The sequence below is a fragment of the Henckelia pumila genome, chromosome 4, assembly GCF_033568475.1.
Source record: "Henckelia pumila isolate YLH828 chromosome 4, ASM3356847v2, whole genome shotgun sequence".
Taxonomy (NCBI): domain Eukaryota; kingdom Viridiplantae; phylum Streptophyta; class Magnoliopsida; order Lamiales; family Gesneriaceae; genus Henckelia; species Henckelia pumila.
In genome coordinates, this window is record NC_133123.1 from 45,203,141 (window position 1) to 45,222,430 (window position 19,290).

General features: G+C 33.6%; 2 protein-coding genes across 3 annotated transcripts; both read left to right on the plus strand.

The window, feature by feature from the left end:
* Positions 1-631: 631 nt before the first annotated feature.
* On the plus strand, positions 632-9,081 carry LOC140864436 (protein BTR1). 2 transcript variants are annotated; one of them, XM_073268618.1, is made up of 8 exons: positions 632-979; positions 2,609-2,847; positions 2,927-3,033; positions 5,157-5,350; positions 7,317-7,393; positions 8,425-8,517; positions 8,588-8,649; positions 8,730-9,081. In XM_073268618.1, the coding sequence occupies exons 1-8, from the start codon at positions 877-879 to the stop codon at positions 8,815-8,817; spliced, it is 963 nt and encodes a 320-aa protein (XP_073124719.1). In that variant the 5' UTR covers positions 632-876; the 3' UTR covers positions 8,818-9,081. The 2 variants fall into 2 exon arrangements, with proteins under 2 accessions (XP_073124719.1, XP_073124720.1); XM_073268619.1 differs by having other exon boundaries at positions 7,320-7,393.
* A 6,814-nt stretch (positions 9,082-15,895) lies between these two features.
* Positions 15,896-18,544, plus strand: LOC140864878 (copper transport protein ATX1-like). The gene is made up of 3 exons (XM_073269275.1): positions 15,896-16,044; positions 16,718-16,793; positions 18,197-18,544. The coding sequence occupies exons 1-3, from the start codon at positions 16,036-16,038 to the stop codon at positions 18,373-18,375; spliced, it is 264 nt and encodes an 87-aa protein (XP_073125376.1). The 5' UTR covers positions 15,896-16,035; the 3' UTR covers positions 18,376-18,544.
* Positions 18,545-19,290: the final 746 nt, after the last annotated feature.

A 19,290-nucleotide genomic window follows, 5' to 3' on the forward strand; every position in this document is an offset into this window, starting at 1 on the left:
AAAAAATTCATATCGATATCGATAGTAAAATTCCGAAACTTTGGTATGAAAAAATGCATATTGATACCGTATATATACCGAAAAAAAATTCGGTATACCAAAAAAATGTCTGTATATCGAAAAAATTTCGGTACGGTATGCCAAAATTCCGGTATTTTGGTACGGTATGGCAGCCCTAAATACAATTAATAAGGCGACATTTTGTTTTCACCAAAACGGAAGTATCCAACAAATTTTTTTTTTGTTTCACAAAAAGTCACATGAAGTCATGAAGGCTTCACGAGACAACTATGAGATGAATCATCAATATCGACTCATGAAAAATTATTATGATCATGTGTAGATATAAATCGTATCGACTCGTCTCACAAAATCTACACATTATTATTTACTCTCGATATATATCTCAAACCATCGTCCTAGATTTAAAATCACTCATCGATCAAATTTATAATACGAGACTTATCTAAACCGTTTAAATCTAAACTCAAACTCATCCTAACCCGTATCCGTATTTGAGGGGCTCGACTCGACCCCGAACGGGTTGGGTATGGGTCCACTTCCAACTCCAAGTTCCAACCTATCACTAGAAATTTCACAAAGAATCTGACACACCGCAGGAACAGCTACCGTAGAGGATTCGAGTGGCTCAGTCTCAGGGTTCCCCATTTGCTTCAAAGTTCAATCCTCCTCTCCCATTCCCATTTCTATCTTTCAACACCTCAACTCTCTCTCTCTCTCTCTCTCTCTCTCTCTCTCTCCACACAAAAATCTCTATATCTACAACCTATACGTACTTCTCAAACCGCCATTTTCAACTCTGTATCAATATATATACCGAAAGTAGATTCATATAGCTGTACATACAGATAGAGGATGGAATCCTTGGCTGCGGAAGGGAACGAATCTCTCTACAATACGTCGTCGTCCGAATCTCAGCAGAATCTGTCGCCGCCTCGCAAATCGCCGCCCTCTCCAGGTCTGCGACTCTGTTCACGTGTAAATTGTAAATGCGAGCACCCATGTGGTGCCGGATCGATTTTTTTTTTAAACATTTTTTTGTTAATTATTTTCGTACGATTTGCTGAAGATCTGTGGTCCTGGATCTGTTTGGCTCGGGAAGTGTTGAGCTGTAAATTTGTTCTTTCATTTCTGTCGTTTTTGAATCGCTTCGTGGCTTGAAAATGTGACCCAAGGTTAATGTAATGTTTGTGTTGTTTTACGCTACATGTTATTGTTATTCAGAGCCTTGTAGAATCATAGTATTGGAGATTTCGTGTAAATTTAAGGTTATTAAACACAGGTGTTTGACTTTGGTTGCTGAAACCAAGGTGCGCTGAAACTGGAGTATAATTACTGCAGTTTCGTGCACTGCTTTCCGAGCATGCCATGAGAATTGAGACCCCCCTTGGACTTGGAAATAATTTTTCTAAGACTCATCAATTAACTGTGACTGTATATAACCAAATAGAAGTAGGATGTGTTTTTTTCTCAAAAAAACTAAAATTACTCGGGGTCTCACCCTTGCCACTGGGCCAAAAGATGCTTAGCAAAGTATGTGTTTTTACGTGGCATATGCTGTGCAATTTTGTAGGTTATATCATAGTTGTCATAAGATCGAATAGGAACTGTGTTTGCTTAGTAATATTATTCCCTAGTTTGCAATATGTTTCAAGTTTGGGAAGTTGGAATGGAAGAGGTAGTATTGTTGAAAGCTTGAGAACTAAAATGGAAAAGTCCAAGGGAGAGTGAAATAATCAGTTTGAAAATGCTAATATCATTTTCATCGTAGCCTATTGTTTAGCGGATCTGTTGAAGCTGCAACTCACGAAGATATAGAACATGAACTGTTGAAAGTACTTTGATTTGTTCAGGGATTTGTATTAACCAATATCATCCTGTACAAAAACTCAAACCCTTATTTGGTATGAGATTCCTATGAGACCTTTTTAAAGATAGTTTATACTTGGAAGTTCCTTATATCCTTTGACGTAGTGTCCATGACTTCAATTTAATACGGACAACATCTTTAATCCTATTTGAGTGGCAGTTCAAAGTGAAATTTTCGCTTACGAGGACACAATTATGTATTGAACGGTAAACTTATGTTATTCGTGCTTGCAAATTGTGATTGCATACAGACTTGGCAGTATTTCTCATATTTGTCTTGGAAAATTTACTGGAATTGTTAAGGGATTTCTACTTTTGAGCTTTATAAAATAAAATAAACATCCCTTAAAGAATCATTCCTCCAATCCTTTGGTCAGTATTTATATAGAATTTGGGATGGAAGCACATGTTTTATGATAGCAAGTGAGTTGCCCATTAAGTCTGCAGTTTCCACAAGGCATTTTGTTTGCCTAGATTGAAGCATGACGTGGTGTTGCACTTGCATTAGAAGCTTAGTGATTCATGTTTTGATGATCTTCACGACATAAATATATTCTGCTATATCATTTTTGTATCTTTTTTGAAAGATGCCCACTCACAAATTGCAGTGGAACTTTATTATACTTCTTTATACTTCAGGACACATATACTCTTATTTTATATTTTACTGCCGTATTTCCTTTTCCACTTTTTTGAAAGTTTATTTGTTAATTTGCAGACGATGCAGAGAAAACCACTCATCTCAGGTTCCTTTTATCAAATGCTGAGGCTGGTTCTGTAATAGGAAAAGGTGGTTCCACCATAAATGATATTCAGTCCCAGTCTGGAGCACGTATCCAGTTGTCACGGAACTTTGAATATTTTCCTGGTACATCCGATAGGATTATCATGGTCTCTGGAATGGTTGATGATGTATTAAAGGCTGTTGAGCTCATTTTTTCTAAATTGCTGGATGAGGTAACAAATCACTTTAAACATTTTTTTTAAGACGAGTGTTTGATTTTTAATTAAGAATTATATTGCTGTGTGCATTTAGTTTTATGTTGCGGAGGGTGGTGAAGTTGATCCAGAATCGAAAATTAGACTAGTCGTACCCAATAGCTCTTGTGGAGGAATAATTGGGAAGGGTGGTGCCATCATAAGGTATGACTTCTTTTCAAATCCATTAAAACATTTATCTAGTGTTGCTGGATTACCTTTTAATTAATTATGTCATTTGATATTTTTTTTAATGTCAATTCAATTGATTTGGCCAGAAATTATGTTTTTAATGTTTAAAATATATCAATGTGCCAACTTCTTCTCAATGTCAACTGAAAGTTGATCTCGTACTACTTCAATGTTGGTTATTAGAAATTTGTATTGCTGCTCTAGAATTAGGTTGCCAAAAGATTTGACAATCTTAACTCTATATACAGTGAATAGTTGACTATCTGCTTTCAGCAGATTCAGAATTTCATTGTCTTAAATGCAGAAGCAGCCGTAAATATTCTTTATGTTTACTTTAAAGTACATAAAATTTCAGACAAGAGCTGCACTTCTTCTATTCTAAGTAAAAAAGTTTCTTGCGTATTAAATAGCTTGACTGGGAAATTCATTTAGTTGATTGAAGAACTGAAATTCTGAAGGATGAAGCAATCTCTTTTGACCCAGCTTATAGAGGTCCATATAATCAACGTGGAGTATATTGTTTAGCATTCCCTCAATCAGGAAAAAAGGTTGGTGGGGGTTTTCATGTTTGGCTGGATCATCATACTGCTTACCAATGCTGAAAATGCATTGAGTTGACATGGAATGGGGAACTTTTTTTTTATATATATAATATGATCTCGTTTCTTACTAAAAAAAAAAGAATGGGAACTTTTGAAATTGACTAAAATACCTATTGCTTGGCCAATAGAGAGAACTCTTAACCTGGGAAATGTATGTGTTCCTTAAATTATTTCCTGTCACCAAAACAGCTTACAATATTTCTTAAATTAATTCATTGAAGAGTCATAAATTTTTTCTGAAATTTATGACAATTGGATGTGCACGTGTTTCTTAAATTATTTCCTGTCATAAAAAAATCTTACAACATTTTTCTTAAAAAAAGGGTACTTAATTCTTCCATGGAAGAGTCGTAAAATTTTTCTGAAATTTATGACAGTTGGATTTTGTACATCCATTTTGTTTATTTGGTTTTGGTCTAAAACCGCCATTAATTACCGAGGCAGTGATGTGGATGATGAAATGCTTGGTTCCATGATCTTAAATTTAGAGCTCAACGAAAATTAGACAGGCAAATACTAAGTTCTTTGTCATGTAAGTGGGATTACGTGTAGACGATAGAGCTGAAGACTTCTATACATTTGAACCAGGAAAATATCTTAAACTGTTAGAAAAGAGAAGATGTGATAAGTTTTTTACTTTATGGTCATGTTGGAATTAAAAAGTTGTTCCAGAGGCATTGTGGCTTATTTCAGAAACCTGTAATTACGTCTTAGACCTTAAAAAACATATATTATATTCTGTCTTGGTAAGATAATAAGGAAGTGCTAGTAACAGACTGAAGAGAAAAAGAGAAAACAAAGACGCAAGGGAAGAGGATGAAGGAGGAAAAAAAAGGCACAGGCAAAACCATATTGATCAGGGCTTTGTTGATCAGGGCTTTGTTGACAAAGGCATGACTAAAAAGTTCACCTTGCACTCATGTTGAAGGAACCATGTGCTCGTGTTGCTGAAGTGGTGAGCCGTGAGTGTTGCTCTTAAGGAAGGCCAAAGGCAACAAGCTGGCACCCTGTCGGGCATGGTTTTTAGCACCATTCTTTCTAATTCTATGACTCTTCATGGAAAAAAATTGGAATTTGGCACAGCCCATGAGTGCGATAATTGTTTTAGGGTTGGAGGGAACTGAGAGTTGCAAAGGCTGGTGGAGGGGTCTGGTGTCCACCACTTTTCCTATTATAAGCAGAAATCGCCTAGGCTGGATCAAATTTATCAAAGTTGTTCACAGAGCACTAAACTAATACTCTGTGTTTTTGAAAAATTAACGTTGAACGGATTAGGAATTGTTTAAGTTGTACATTGAAGTTCTACAGGCTTGCTAAAACAAGCAATTGGTGTGAATTTTTTTGAAGGTTTTTGTGATGTAATATTTTGAAGTTCTTTGTGATGTGCTTAAAATTTTTTATTCACCTGCAGATATACTTTGTGGGTAACTTTGTATGTGTTTATACACATTTATACTTGGACTATTGCCTCACTGTTGTAACTTTTTGGAACAGGTCATTGATTGAAGACTCTCGAGCTGGAATCAAGATATCTCCGCAGGACAACTATTTCCCTGGTCTTCATGATAGGTTAGTGACAGTGACTGGTACTTTAAGAGAACAAATGCGGGCAATTGAGCTGATCCTACTGAAACTGGTTGACGATTCATACTATAACCAATCTGTGAACTCTCCATTTTCTTATGCAGGTACCAGTTTTTCTTAATGTAACTTTTTCCATTGTCTCTTCCTCATCGGTGAAAGTTTGTGTTATTTTGTGTCGTATATTTGACAACCCTTATGCACCATAACAAATTGTTCGTCACCTCATTGCTTTTTTAATGCTTTAGATTTTCCCTGTATGTTTCTGTTGGTGTGTTAGTTGTATCCCACATCGGTTGGATAAATATTCTGGAAGTTTAACATATAGACAAAAACAATCTCCCCTTGAGCTAGCTTTTGGGGTGAGTCAGGTTCAAGTCCATCAATTTTTACATGATATCAGAGCTTAGGTTCTACAGTTATGTGTTGGATTGCCTATAGTTGGGCCACCCGTTAATGTCTCAACGCTTGATCATTTCATTCTTGGGCGTGAGAGTTGTGTGCTGTGTGTTAGTTGTGTGTTAGTTGTGTCCTACATCGGTTGGGTAATATATAGACAAAGATAATCCTCCCCCTTGAGCTAACTATTGGGGTGAGTTAGGTCCAAGTTCATCAATCTTAACAGTTTTTTGCGAGCATATGTACTTCCCAAATCATAACAAACCGGCCTTTTAGAACTTGTTGATATGTGCTGGGCAGCTGGAGTGATATAAAAGGTTAGGCTAGGAGGCTTTATGAACTTCACAATCAAATGCTCACCTGCGAAGGATTACCTTCTACTTTTGCAAGTTATATTTTAACCTTCTAAATTTACGTATTAGAAAAAATCTTTGTTCTACTAGCATCATGACCTCCCATATAATTCACTTGTTTATATTTCTTGTATTGGTACTGATTCTCCCATTCTCCTCACTTATCAATATTGCAAATATGGTTAATTAATTAAAATCTTATATTTGTTGCTATAGTTGTATAGTTGGCTCCTGAGTCAATAGAATAATACTGTGTTTGGAACGAAGGATGTGCACGGGATTTGGAATTACAAATATCATTTTAGTGTTTGGTAAAATGAGATTTCGAAACGGGATTGATATTTGATGGGATTTCATTTAACGGAATAAAATTTTTATGAAATTGGTCGGATTTCGTGAGATTTCATAGGATTTGAGTTTTAAAAATAATAATTTTTTTGAAAAAATTATATTTATATAACTTAATCATAGATTTCAAGTTTTTTTTGCAAATTTTACAAAATACGAGTTATTTAAAATTTTATATTATCAATTCACACTATTATATTTTAAATTTTTACCAAATACCATGGATTTGAAATCCAAATCCAATTCCAAATCCCGTTTCTTATCAATCCAAACACACTTTAAAGGATTTCTGCAATGCCAAAATATGTAAGGTCATGCTCGGATATATCAAGAATCAAATATCTAAGTAATTCAATTTGTAAGATGCATGCATCCTTCCAGTGTGTATCATACTATCATGTCAGTTAGTTGATGTCTTCCATACTGTACTCCAAAATATGAGGTAACATACTCAAATGCAGTGCTGCATTAGTAGTACAAAATTCTTGTTATGAGCTGTTAATTCTTTTGGGATATTGAGTATGTTATGGGTAGTTATGGCTTTATGCCCGTCGATAGTTCAATTCTTTTGGAATAATGAATACTCTTTTGACAGTTTCATATCGTATGATAAATTGCTAGACGATGTACACATGTATAGATGATACATAACACCTTACACTGTACATGGGAGGCACCCCCTTTGGTCCCATTAAATGAAGCATTTTATTTACCTTCGAAAAGAGAGAGTCGTGACACTGCCTTCTGATACTTCATTTTATTTTATTGAGTGCATTATATTTGAACCGTATGATGTGCATTGTGCATTGCTGCTATTAGAATATTAAATGTAGGATATAGTGTTACCTCACTTGATAAATGTACTTGGGAAAAGAGGCTTTCTGAAATTCTTTTACTTGGTTTTGTTTCTTTCATATGTCTACTTCATTTCACAGTCGCAAATTTTAGCATTTGATATAATTACCCTTTTCAGCAGTTGCATACAGTGCAATGAACTACAGACCTAACGGAGCTGGAGTAAAGTATCAGAATAACAGGCCTCTTAGCAAGGTCTGTTGTCAACCTCCATTTTGATGAAATTCCCGCATTCACACATTTTGGAGCACGAGAAATATACCCTTTTATGTTTTTCCAAATACTAAAAACATGAAATTAGTCATGTTTGGGGAGCTCATGTATTATGATAGATAATGAATCCAAAAATCCATAAAAATTATATGCATACTTATATTTTTGTCTTATATCTTAGTTAAATATTTCTTTTAACATTTAACATTGTAGTTAACATATTATATTTTCTTATCATTGGTTTATTTGTTATTTATGCATATTGTTTATTTATTTACTTATAATTATAATATTTGCATATATTTATATTTTTATGATATTTGTTAAATTCATTAATACTTATTTTATAAACTAATTATTTACGCATGTATAAAGATGAAGATAACACCTTATTATTGCCCTGTTTATCCTTAGTTTTAAAAATACATGGTTATTTCTCCTACTTCCACTTGTTTCAATTTTTATTTGAAGAACTTCTAGTTGTCATTATTCCGAAAACTAGAACAAGAAGGCATGGAAACCAGAAAGAAATGGGACCCCCAAGTAGATCTGTTGTAATTTTGCGTTATTTTATCTTTTGGCTGCCTTTCTAGATCTATCGGCTTTAAAGCCTCAAAAAAATATTTTTACCCTATCATTCATACTGAGCATGTTTATTTACTCAAGTATTCTAATTGATGTATCTGGACTCTCCGATAAAAAAAGGACTTTGTTTTGTTCTTTCAAGGGGAAATTATGTTCTTCCGGTAGGCCATCTATAATAAGTGGTTCTTCTTTACTCTTGAATGGTAAATACTGTAACATAGACGTGTACAGGGGTTTATATCCGAATAGACAAATGTGATTTGGGGCCATTTGTTGAACCGACTTATGTTAAATAGCATTTTATGGTCTCTTTTGAATGCCAGGAGTGCCTGTCATTAAGTGATAATGGTAGAGCACTGATACTTCTACTCCCCTTGAAGTCTCAGTGTTTGGTTTGTTTTACTAACTAGTGTCGTGTAATAATGCAGGAAGATAGCAGTTCTGTGACTCTTGGTGTTGCGGACGAACATATAGGGATTGTAGTTGGCCGCGGAGGACGTAATATCATGGAGATCAGTCAGGTTTGTTTTTAAGCTTGGATTCTACTTTTTGTATGCGATATTTTTGACACTGAGATTCTTTGCTTCACAGCTTAGTGGGGCTAGGGTAAAGATATCTGACAGGGGTGATTTTGTGTCTGGGACATCAGATAGGTATGAAAATATGAAAACATGCCTCCTGATTATTGAGAGTGCATACCAAGTATGTTCTCATGCCTTTTAACGTCTTGCAGAAAAGTTACCATTACCGGGCCTGAAAAAGCCGTCCGTACAGCTGAATCCATGATATTGCAAAAAGTTGCGTCAGTTTCGGAGAGGTGATGGAATAATCCTTTATTTCTCTTCTAGTCGTCAAAATTTGTTATTGGATGACCCTAAGTTTCATTCCTCATTTGCAACTGCCGGCAAATTTCTGGATATTTTTTCTTTTGCTGAAATTTTGATACAAGATGGGGCTAGATCTAAGTTTCCTGGAGAGATTTTGCATTGACTATATATATATATTTCTGGTAGCAAGTGTATTCCGAAGAAGTTTTTGGTTTAGCAACGTTATATACAAATCGATCAAATTCATACATTTATTCAGATGTCTGTACGCTGTTGTAATTTTTTACGCCTGAACTACATGATAACTAACTGATATGAATTTATTTTGAAGTTTAGAAAATGGTGTAGACTTGTTCAAGTCTATTGTTTCTTTGTTAGTACCTTTTAAATTTGTTTTTGTTCTAGTAGGTGTATTGAGAGCCCCTCATGCTCCACCTTCTAGATTGATTGAATTATATGGATTCTTTTTGTGCAAGGGGGGATAGGAAGGATTGGTTGTTAAGTGATATGCATATATTTAGCAGGAGATAAGAGGTAACACTGATCTGTATAATGATACTATTCCACAATGATACGTACATGTATCGTAACAATATCTATAATGACATAATGTGAGAATGAACAAGTGCAAGATTCACCAATTCATGACTAGGACCTTCTGAAGTTGGTGAAACCGTGCAATTTTATTTCCATTATTATTCCCAAGTAATTTTAGCTTCTTGCATGCGATCTATTAATTAGCTCATGGCAGATCATATTTACCATCCCTACCATAACCCGAACCATTGCCAGACCCACTGCCAGAGCCGCTACCATAACCAGAGCCAGTGCCCGAGGCGCTGCCACCGCCTCCTCCTCCTCCTCCACCGCCACCTCCACCACCGCCACCACCACCACCCGTTCCACCTCCACTTCCATATCCTGAGCCACTGCCGCTCCCATACCCTGAGCCTCTTCCTGAACCATTCCCTATGCCTCCTCCACTACCACCGCCTCCACCACTGCCTCCACCGCCGCCGCCTCCACCTCCTTCACCTTTTCCTACCCCACCACCTGAACCATATCCTTCACCCCCACCAGACCCATATCCCGAACCATAACCATTGGCGGATCCTCCACCACCGCCCCCGCCGCCACCTCCGCCTCCACCTCCACCTCCCCCTCCCCCATTATAATATTTTCCAGAAGAACCATATCCTTCGCCGCTCCCAGACCCAGACCCGTATCCTGAACCTGATCCAAGGCCTGCCCCACTTCCCCCTCCACCTCCACCACCCCTACCTCCCCCGCCACCCCCACCTCCTCCTTCACTAAGCATTCTAGCCGCAAAAGCAAGGTCCACTAGTAGCATGACTAAGAATGCAGTTCCAATCACCGTATATTGTGCCATTTTCTTTCTCTCCACTCTATTTTATTTTGTTAAAAAGTTGTTATACGATGTATAATGAGACAAACCACTACTTATGTCCCAAAACCCAAAATAAGGTCCCTATTTATAGTAGAATACACCAAAAGTAGCTTCTTAGTATTTTAAACTTAGAAATGTGAATGTAGAGTAGATAGTGGTGTAGGTGAAATGTCGGCCCGAAGTGGTGTTTGATCGTTTGTAGGATGGTGGTGGACTCAACTCTCCTACAAATAATCAATGCAAAGATTCCCTTAAATTTATGTGATAAAGCTATATCCCACTTTTGATCTTATTTGAGGTTCTGACATATTTAGTGCACGAACCAATCAAACACATCTACGTGCTTCTCCCGCTTTGCTTCGTTTCACTAAGGAACATTTCTTTTCAAAGCATGCATTTTTACGTTTGTTGTTAGTGGCTTGTAATTAGATAGACATGAAGTCATGCATTCGGCATTATAAAATGTACGATGATTAGATTTTAGTATACATTAGTCAACATGATGTGAGAGTCGTGTACATTTCTTCTTATTCATTCATTAGTGACACGAGGGTTGACCCACAATTTAATGGTAGGACTGTTTAATTTATTTTCAGGATAGGCTTCGTTTTTCAGAAATAGTAGGAAAGAAAGTGGAACATATTTTTACCCTTTGTATTTATTTCTAATGATTTTTGTTTGGTAAAACTCTCAAATAGATGAGCATTAAGAGGTGGATTTCTCCCCTAGGAGTCTAAAATATGACATATGACGACATAATATTCCAGTTATTGTAAAAATCGAGCTAAATGTTGTATGAAATAGCGGGTGCAAACAATTACGGTCTCGTCTTTCAACAACAATCGTACATGAGTATCTCAGTATCTATATTAATCTGTAATTTTACGTCCAATTTACTACTGGCAACCATATGCCGTATGAGTGAAGGCTTTTGTGCCAAAGTTTGTTATTTTAAACCAAATTTTACAATCAACCCTATTGCACACAATCTATCAATTATTCCCCCGAACCACAAATTTTCCCTCGTTGAGGTTTGCAAATATGCACGAGTGAAGACTTTTGAGCCAAAACTAGTTCTTTTAAACCTAAAAACTGGTATATTTTTCAAGAAAAGAAAGATTTTTGCTCAAGTCTCTTTCCCCCATACTTGTAAACAATTTGCCATGTCTTTGGGACAATGTCTTGTAAACAATTTGCCATGTCTTTGGGACAATGTAATTCAATCGAAAAGAAAAAAAAACCCAGAAGTACCCAAGTATGAGTAAAAAAAATTAAAACGATATGATACGAAGATTCGCATGATTTTTACCTATTGGGATATTTTATTCCTAATGTGAAAGAAATTGATGGAAATCAAATTAATAGAAATGCTGCCTTATAATGGAGCCCAAATCATTCCAACATGTGTGAAATATAGAGGATGAAATCGGTTTTACGGTAAAATATTATATTGCTAAGAAATTTCATCTTGAAAATTTATACATAAATTAAGCTAAATTTTTTTTAAGTGAACACTGGATTTTCGCATATTCCATGTTATATGCGCTTTGTCTTGATTCCTGCACAACTAAGGGAGTGTTTGCAATAGATTGTGATTTTGTAGAATTGATTAATTTATAGATTATAAGAAAGTTAAGAAAAATCAAAAGTTGGTAGTGTTTGGAAACTAATGTGAAAATCTAAAAATCAAAGTTTGGTAGTGTTTGATAAATAAGTGATTAAAATGATTTTAACAATGACCTTCTTATTAGAATCACTTTTGTAGAATCATAATCATCACATGGCTAGCTTTTGGATTTTAATTAAGTTAAGCATAAGCTAACACATAATCTAGGTTTAAAAAACACACAAAAATGATTTTTTTAAGCCAAAAGCTAATAATCACTTTTTTTTAGTGATTGCAAACACTTCATAAATACTCTAGTCATAAGGGTATAATTCAAGGCAAAATAGAATTACCCCAAAACATTCAAGTATCAAACTTGAAATGTAAGGATAGTTTGCAAGCATATTTATTCAAGCCATGCTTTAATTTTTGTCCAACTTTAATAACGCAATAGTAAATTGAAAAATCGAAAATTGATCATTTATTTATCCTTTTGCAATTTCAATATTAAATGTGTTACAAATTTTAGTTTCAAGATGCTATATTAATTACCTCCATTTTCTCGTTTTCAATTTTAATTTTCTTATACTTATCAGTTATCATTGATGTGTCGTTAATGTGGCCCTGATACGTTGAAGATCACGTAACTCGTAAGCACTTTAATGAGAAATAAAATTTCAAAATAAATGATCAGGCCAAAAAATTAAAAATACATGATTGAATATGAATTTTGATAATATAGAAGATTAAAATTACAAAGAATTAGACATAAAGAATAGGAAAAAAAAAATACTTTTCCCATAATAAATTAAATAATTTTTTTTTAAAGAAACTTATTGATGTCATAGTCTAAAATTTTAATCACACTTATCCTCTAGACCTTGATTTATCATAGTGCTAGTGGAAGACATGGTACAAAATATGTGGTAGAATCCGATTTTCAACTCTCTGAAAATTGACTATCAATTGCCTTGCCAACCCAAATCCGCACTTCCAAATTCTAGTGGGTTAGTAGGATTATGATTGCTAATGGCTTTGTCCATGTCTTGTAAGCGAGAAATGACAAGTGAGATTTCCCATGTCATGCTAAGAATAAAATTTACGGTTAATTACATATATGATGTCTGTAAAATTTCGAGATTTTTGAAAACTATATATTATTATTAATTTTTTTTTTCAAATATTGATCACTCATACCCCTAAAAGTGCATACAAATAATGATGCGTGTTTTAAATATTTGAAAACGTTTAGATGTGTGCTCAAGATTAACACACGAGAAGTTAATATATCATTTTTTATGGGAGTTTTTTTATAATATCAAGATTTCATAAAGATAATGTGTGCAATTAATCATATATATATATATATCATGACATAAACCAATTAGTTAAAAAATATATAAACTTAAATGTAACATATTTTAAACTTATTATTATACTCAATTAATTAAAGTTAATAGACTAAATTTTTTAGATAAATTTAGTTGAATTATATAAATTATTGTAAATGTAAACTTCATCTGTATATATATTTGATTGAATAAAATAGTTGTTGTAAATCAATACTAGCTAGGTAGTGTTATATGAAATCTTCTTCTCGAAAAAATGTATGAAGTAGATTAGTTGTATATGTAGTTCTTGTGAGACATTGAGTGTCAAATCTAATATCTAGGTAGACCTGGTCACGGGCCAGGTAGGATCCGGGTCCGGGTAGGCAATAGGCCGACCCTTAACCGGCCCGCCCGTGGCCGGTTTCGGTCCGGTTAACCGGCGGTTCCGGGTTCGGTTCGACCCTTGTTTTTTTTAAAAAAAATAAAAATGAAAAACTTGTAAAATTGAACTTTAAAAACTCTATCAAATATTTCATTATCTCAATAAAAAGCTAATACATATATTAAATAAAAATATATTATATTTCAATTTTTAACATCTTATAATATTACATTTATTCAATAAAAAATATATAACATTTCAACTTTCAACATTGTATATTAAAAACTCTATCTAGTTCAATAAAAAATATATATATTTATTAAATAAAAAATATATTGCATTTCAACTTTTCACAACTTATATTAAAAATTATATATATCAATAAAAAATTTATTATATTTATTCAATAAAAATATATATTATATTTCAACATCTTATATTAAAAACTCTATTTATCTCAATTAAAAACTCTATTTATTTCAATAAAAAATATATTACATTTAAACTTTAAACATCTTATATAAAAAATATTATTACATTTAATTATATTCAATCACAAAATATTAACAAATTAATACTTGGCTGGCAAGAATGAAGACCCAAAATCATTTGGTTTTGAGTTCAAATCTCACCCATGTATGAATATCAAATATATATTATTTAAAATAAAATTAAAATATTATTTTAAAAAGGTAAATCCGCTGGGTCAACCCAGCAAACCCGGAGGGTCGGACCCGCCGGGTTGAACCGGCCAACCCGCCGGGTCGGCGGTTTTCCGAAGGGAAAACCGGGACCGGACCGCCTAGTGGCCGGTTCGGTCCCGGTTCCGGGTTGGACCCGTTGACCCGGTTAACCGGCCCGTTGACCACGGGCCGATTCCGGTCCGGGTCCGGGTCCAACCCGGCCTTGGCCAGGTCTATATCTAGATCGTCATAAATTTAAGATTTTACTATCAATTATAAGATATCGACGTTTATAAATATCTTTAATAATAAAGAAACAAATGTATCATGAAGTATAATACAATTTGACAGTATGTTTAAGGGAGTGTTTGTAATAAATTGTACTTTTGTAGAAGTGATTAATTTATAGATTATAAAAAAGTTGAGAAAAATCAAAAGTTGGTAGTGTTTGAAAACACATGTGAAAATCTAAAAATCAAAGTTTGGTAGTGTTTGATAAATAAGTGATTAGAGTGATTTTAACAATTGACCTTCTTATTAGAATCACTTTTAGAGAATAATAATCATCACATGACTAGCTTTTGGATTTAAATTAAGTTAAAAATAAACTAACACATAATCTAGATTTAAAAAACAAACAAAAATGATTTTTTTAAGCCAAAAACTAACAATCATTTTTTTTTAGTAATTACAAACACTCCGTAAATAGTTTTGCATGTTTACGAAAGTATTCAAATTTCATATGCAAACAGCGAGCAATTTATGTGTACCATGAAGTGAAAACTGTGAAATTACGTGTCTTTCGGCCTAGTGACATCTTTTTTTCAGGTTCGAGACACCCGATAAGTAAAATCCATAATTTGGGCCTAATAAATTGAACTGCATTGGACCTTCGATTTGGGCCTGATTAGATTTAGGTATATGACAATATTATTAGACTATTATCACATTTTTAATTTAAAACCTCAATTATTGGGTGCTACTGTTTTTAAAAAGGGGAAAAGACAGAATAAAGAATCAAAGATCATATTTTATTCGATTTCTGTAGGCAGGTCAACCCTCTCTTTTACAAATATAGTAGTGGTGTCACGTTTTTATTTAAACTTATCTTGAAGAATCTTTGGAAATTATTTCCAAGTCAATAAAATAAAATATATCATTCATCTTATCTTTATCAGAACTACATATTGACGCTGTTTTCGGGTCAATAAATAGTTTTTTTTAATAAAGTTCAATTTATTTTCTATTAACTATTGTTGACTTAGATAATTATATTATTACATTCCGATCTCTACACCTAAAATATTATATTTTCAAATTTCCATACATCATAACATAATATATAATATATAAGTAATAAAGTATGGCACTTAAATAACACAAGTATCACATCCCATATAATAATAATAATAATAATAATAATAATAATAATAGTACAAAAGTATAATGAAATAAAACTATACTAAAAAAAAAAGGCAAAAAATTATTTAATATAATTAAATTATATTTTATTCTAAAATTTAATATGGCTGACGTCTTTAGCAAAGTTGACAAAAAAATTATAATTATAAATCTGTTTTCGATTTCTTTTGCTTCAGAAATTTTACACTCATTTATTTAATATAAAAAAAGAAATTTTACTCTCATTTATTTATTTTTAGATTAGATTAATTTTATTTTTTTAGACAAATTTTACTCTCATTTCTATATATTTCTTCTCGACGAAAAGCTTGTCTGTTGTCATCTTCTCATCTGATTTTTTTGGTGGCTATTCTTCTCCTGTGATTGATTATTCTATCATCATGTCTCAGGTTAGTTCATCCCTTTACGAATGTCTTGCGACTTCGATTTTTATGCTGTGAGCTTGAATTGCTTGTGAATTTGACGCGGCTCAATAGATTTTTCTTGTATTCTTTCGTCGTGGTTGGTGATTTTTTTATGCTTTTTGCCGGAAGTGGGAGTAAAGATTTTAAATTGGGAAAGTAATGAAATAGGTTTTGATTTTCTTGGCTGAAAAATGAAGAAATTTTGACCAAAGTATGCATCGTTCGATCTTCAAGGTCTGGTCTTTGTTTGGTTGTTTTACATCTTTGTTTAGGATCGTGAAGAGTTTTGAATATTGATCCATGTTTAGAATGCAATCACAGCTTTCAGGTTGTTTAGACTCCACCAAGCAAGTCTATGGTTTTGTTTTTTAGGGGAGGAGCTCACCAATCTTTTTACACTGGGCCTGTATGGTTTTTTTTTTGGCCTTTTGAAGTGGGGTTTCAGGTTCTTAAAGATGGTGGAAAATTTAGAGCTCAATTGCTTGAACTTTATAATTTACTTCATTAATTGCTTATACTTTAATAACTTCATTGTTTACTTCATTAATTGCTCATACTTGATCTGGACGAGGACAGTGATAAAATCTGTATGATTTAATTTTCTGATTGGCTATCCCGAGCAATGTTGATTATCTGTTAACTTTGCTACTAATTGCAGACGGTTGAGCTCAAGGTTGGCATGTCATGCCAAGGCTGTGTTGGAGCTGTTAAAAGGGTTCTTGGAAAAATGGAAGGTTTGTCGAGCTTTCCACGAACCAATTATGATATGGCATAGTTTATACGAAGCAACTGCAGGTTTTAGGATTGGAAATAGATATATTGCCAAACTGGTTCCTCTGGGGTATAATTTGTTTATTCGAAGCCAAACATTCCTTTAACTCAAACACGGACATGCTCATTGGATTCACCATTTTTGTGATAGTAGAATTGGACATTATTTTCTGTTTAGTAGAACTACGTCATGTTATAAGAAGCTTGTTAAATTTTGCATTTGGCTTTTCTCTAGCGTTGAATTATTTCATGTGAACACTTGAGTTAATTTTTGTAATATGTGCCCTTGTTTTATGAAATTTTACAATTATACGGTCTAACCATGATGGTGGATGTTTAGCAGTGGTTGTTCTCCGACCATAAGGTGGGGGTAGGTCTAACTTAAAGGTGGATGTTTGGTAGTGGTTGTTCTACATAAGATGGGGTTGAATTGGATTCAAAGGTACTTTAACATATTTAAACTGATTTTCAAAAGATAAATATGATTTACAGAGTATGTCTATAAATAATTTATAAATCACCTATATAGGTGAATGAAGGGAGATGAGATTTTATATGAAGATTCGATTGTGAGCCATTTATTAATCTAGCACTCCTTTAGGCTAGACATGTCACTGTTGTCTTGACTTTGATTGCTCCAAGGTTACCTTTCTCCTTCTTCCAACTTCAACGATGTTGAAAAATGCCAACTCTCCCTGTGTTGGCGATCTTTACAACCTTGGGTTTGAACCCACTCAAGACAAAGTAAGATTTTGATTACAAAAATATTCTGTACTAGTGCTGATACGACAGATATAGCACACTCATGAATAGGCTTTTAATGCTCAAGGCTTTACATGTAGAATTGGGGGGAATAAGAGAATGGGGAAGAGAATAAGGGAAGGAGACAGGAGAAGAGGAGAACGAGAGAGGAGAGGAACAATAACAATATGTAGTCAGTTTCAGGTTTTTCTATTAAGATATAAAGGAAACTTAATAACCAAAAGTAATGAATGTAAGGTCATCCGCAGTCAGAGGAAATCAGTTTGTATCACGTTTTATATTTATTCATACATTTACGCTCAAATACGCCTGGAGACTTTGGACTCATGCTCCGCATCATTCTCCCCTTGTGTTTGCGAAGCCTCAACCGCCCTTGTGGCTCTGATTTCCATCAGCTAACCTAAAATCACAACATGAATCTGAGCTGCTATATGATTAAGCATATACTAATTTTTGGTCTTTAGAAACTAAATAATGAGCATGACGATAGTGAATGAAAATTATAATGTGACCTTCTTGCTTCTGTAGTTACTGTAGATAATAATTGGTCATCGATCCAAAGGCGTTTAGCAGCTTCATTAACCTGCGTGATTCATTTTCTCAGGTGTTGAATCATTCGACATTGACATCGATAAGCAAAAGGTAACTGTTAAAGGCAATGTCCAGCCAGACGCTGTTCTTCAGACTGTTTCAAAGACTGGTAAGGCGACTTCCTTCTGGGAAGCCGAGGCAGCAGCTCCGGAACCAGAATCAAAGGCTACAGAGCCTGTCGTTGTTGCTTAGTGTACTTGTTTGCTTTTCAATGAACGTATCATAAAACAAACTTGTCCAAAAAAATGAAAAAGAGAATTTATCCTTTTTCTAGATATTTATTTTGTGTTGTGTGGCATAAACTTGTATCATGTAAACTTTCTATCACGTAAACTTCGTATGGAGTATTATCTTCTGCTCATATTAAGCATAATGCTTATCAAAATTTTTTGAGATTTAATTCAGTTTCATTATATCCTTTCAAAGTAGGACGGAAATTAATTAACATAATAAATATATATATATATATATATATATATATATATATATATATAGGAATTTTCAGCAGTTTTCCCACTTGGTCCGCGACCACTAAAACCCGTAGTGAGTTTTAATGATGCGAAAAAAAAAACAAAAATCATTAAAACCCATTATCGGGTTTTAATGATCGCGGACCAAGTGAGAAAACATGGTTGGGCAGCTGAAAATTTATATATATATATATATATATATATATATATATATATATATATACACACACGAAACTAATATTAACTATGTACAGGAGATTTTGAGTTGAAATTTGACAAAATCGAAATTGTAGAAATTGAATGTACATATAATTATGGGACATCAATGTTCAACATAAATAATTCAAAATGCAATAAATGAAAGTTTACTACCGAAAGTCATAATATAAAAAAATATTTTTTAAAAATATAATATTGTACAAAAAATGGGGGATTTAAAAAAAAATATTTTTTATGAGCTAGCCAACCCTATAGAAATGCATCACACATTCACGTAGGCATTACAAATAAAATATTTCCATCTCTAGGGCTTCATATTTATTTTCTATTATTATTAATTAAAAAATATAACTCATTATTAATATCAATAGTTCAATACAGTATCAAAAAAAAATATTAATATTAATATCAAAACAAA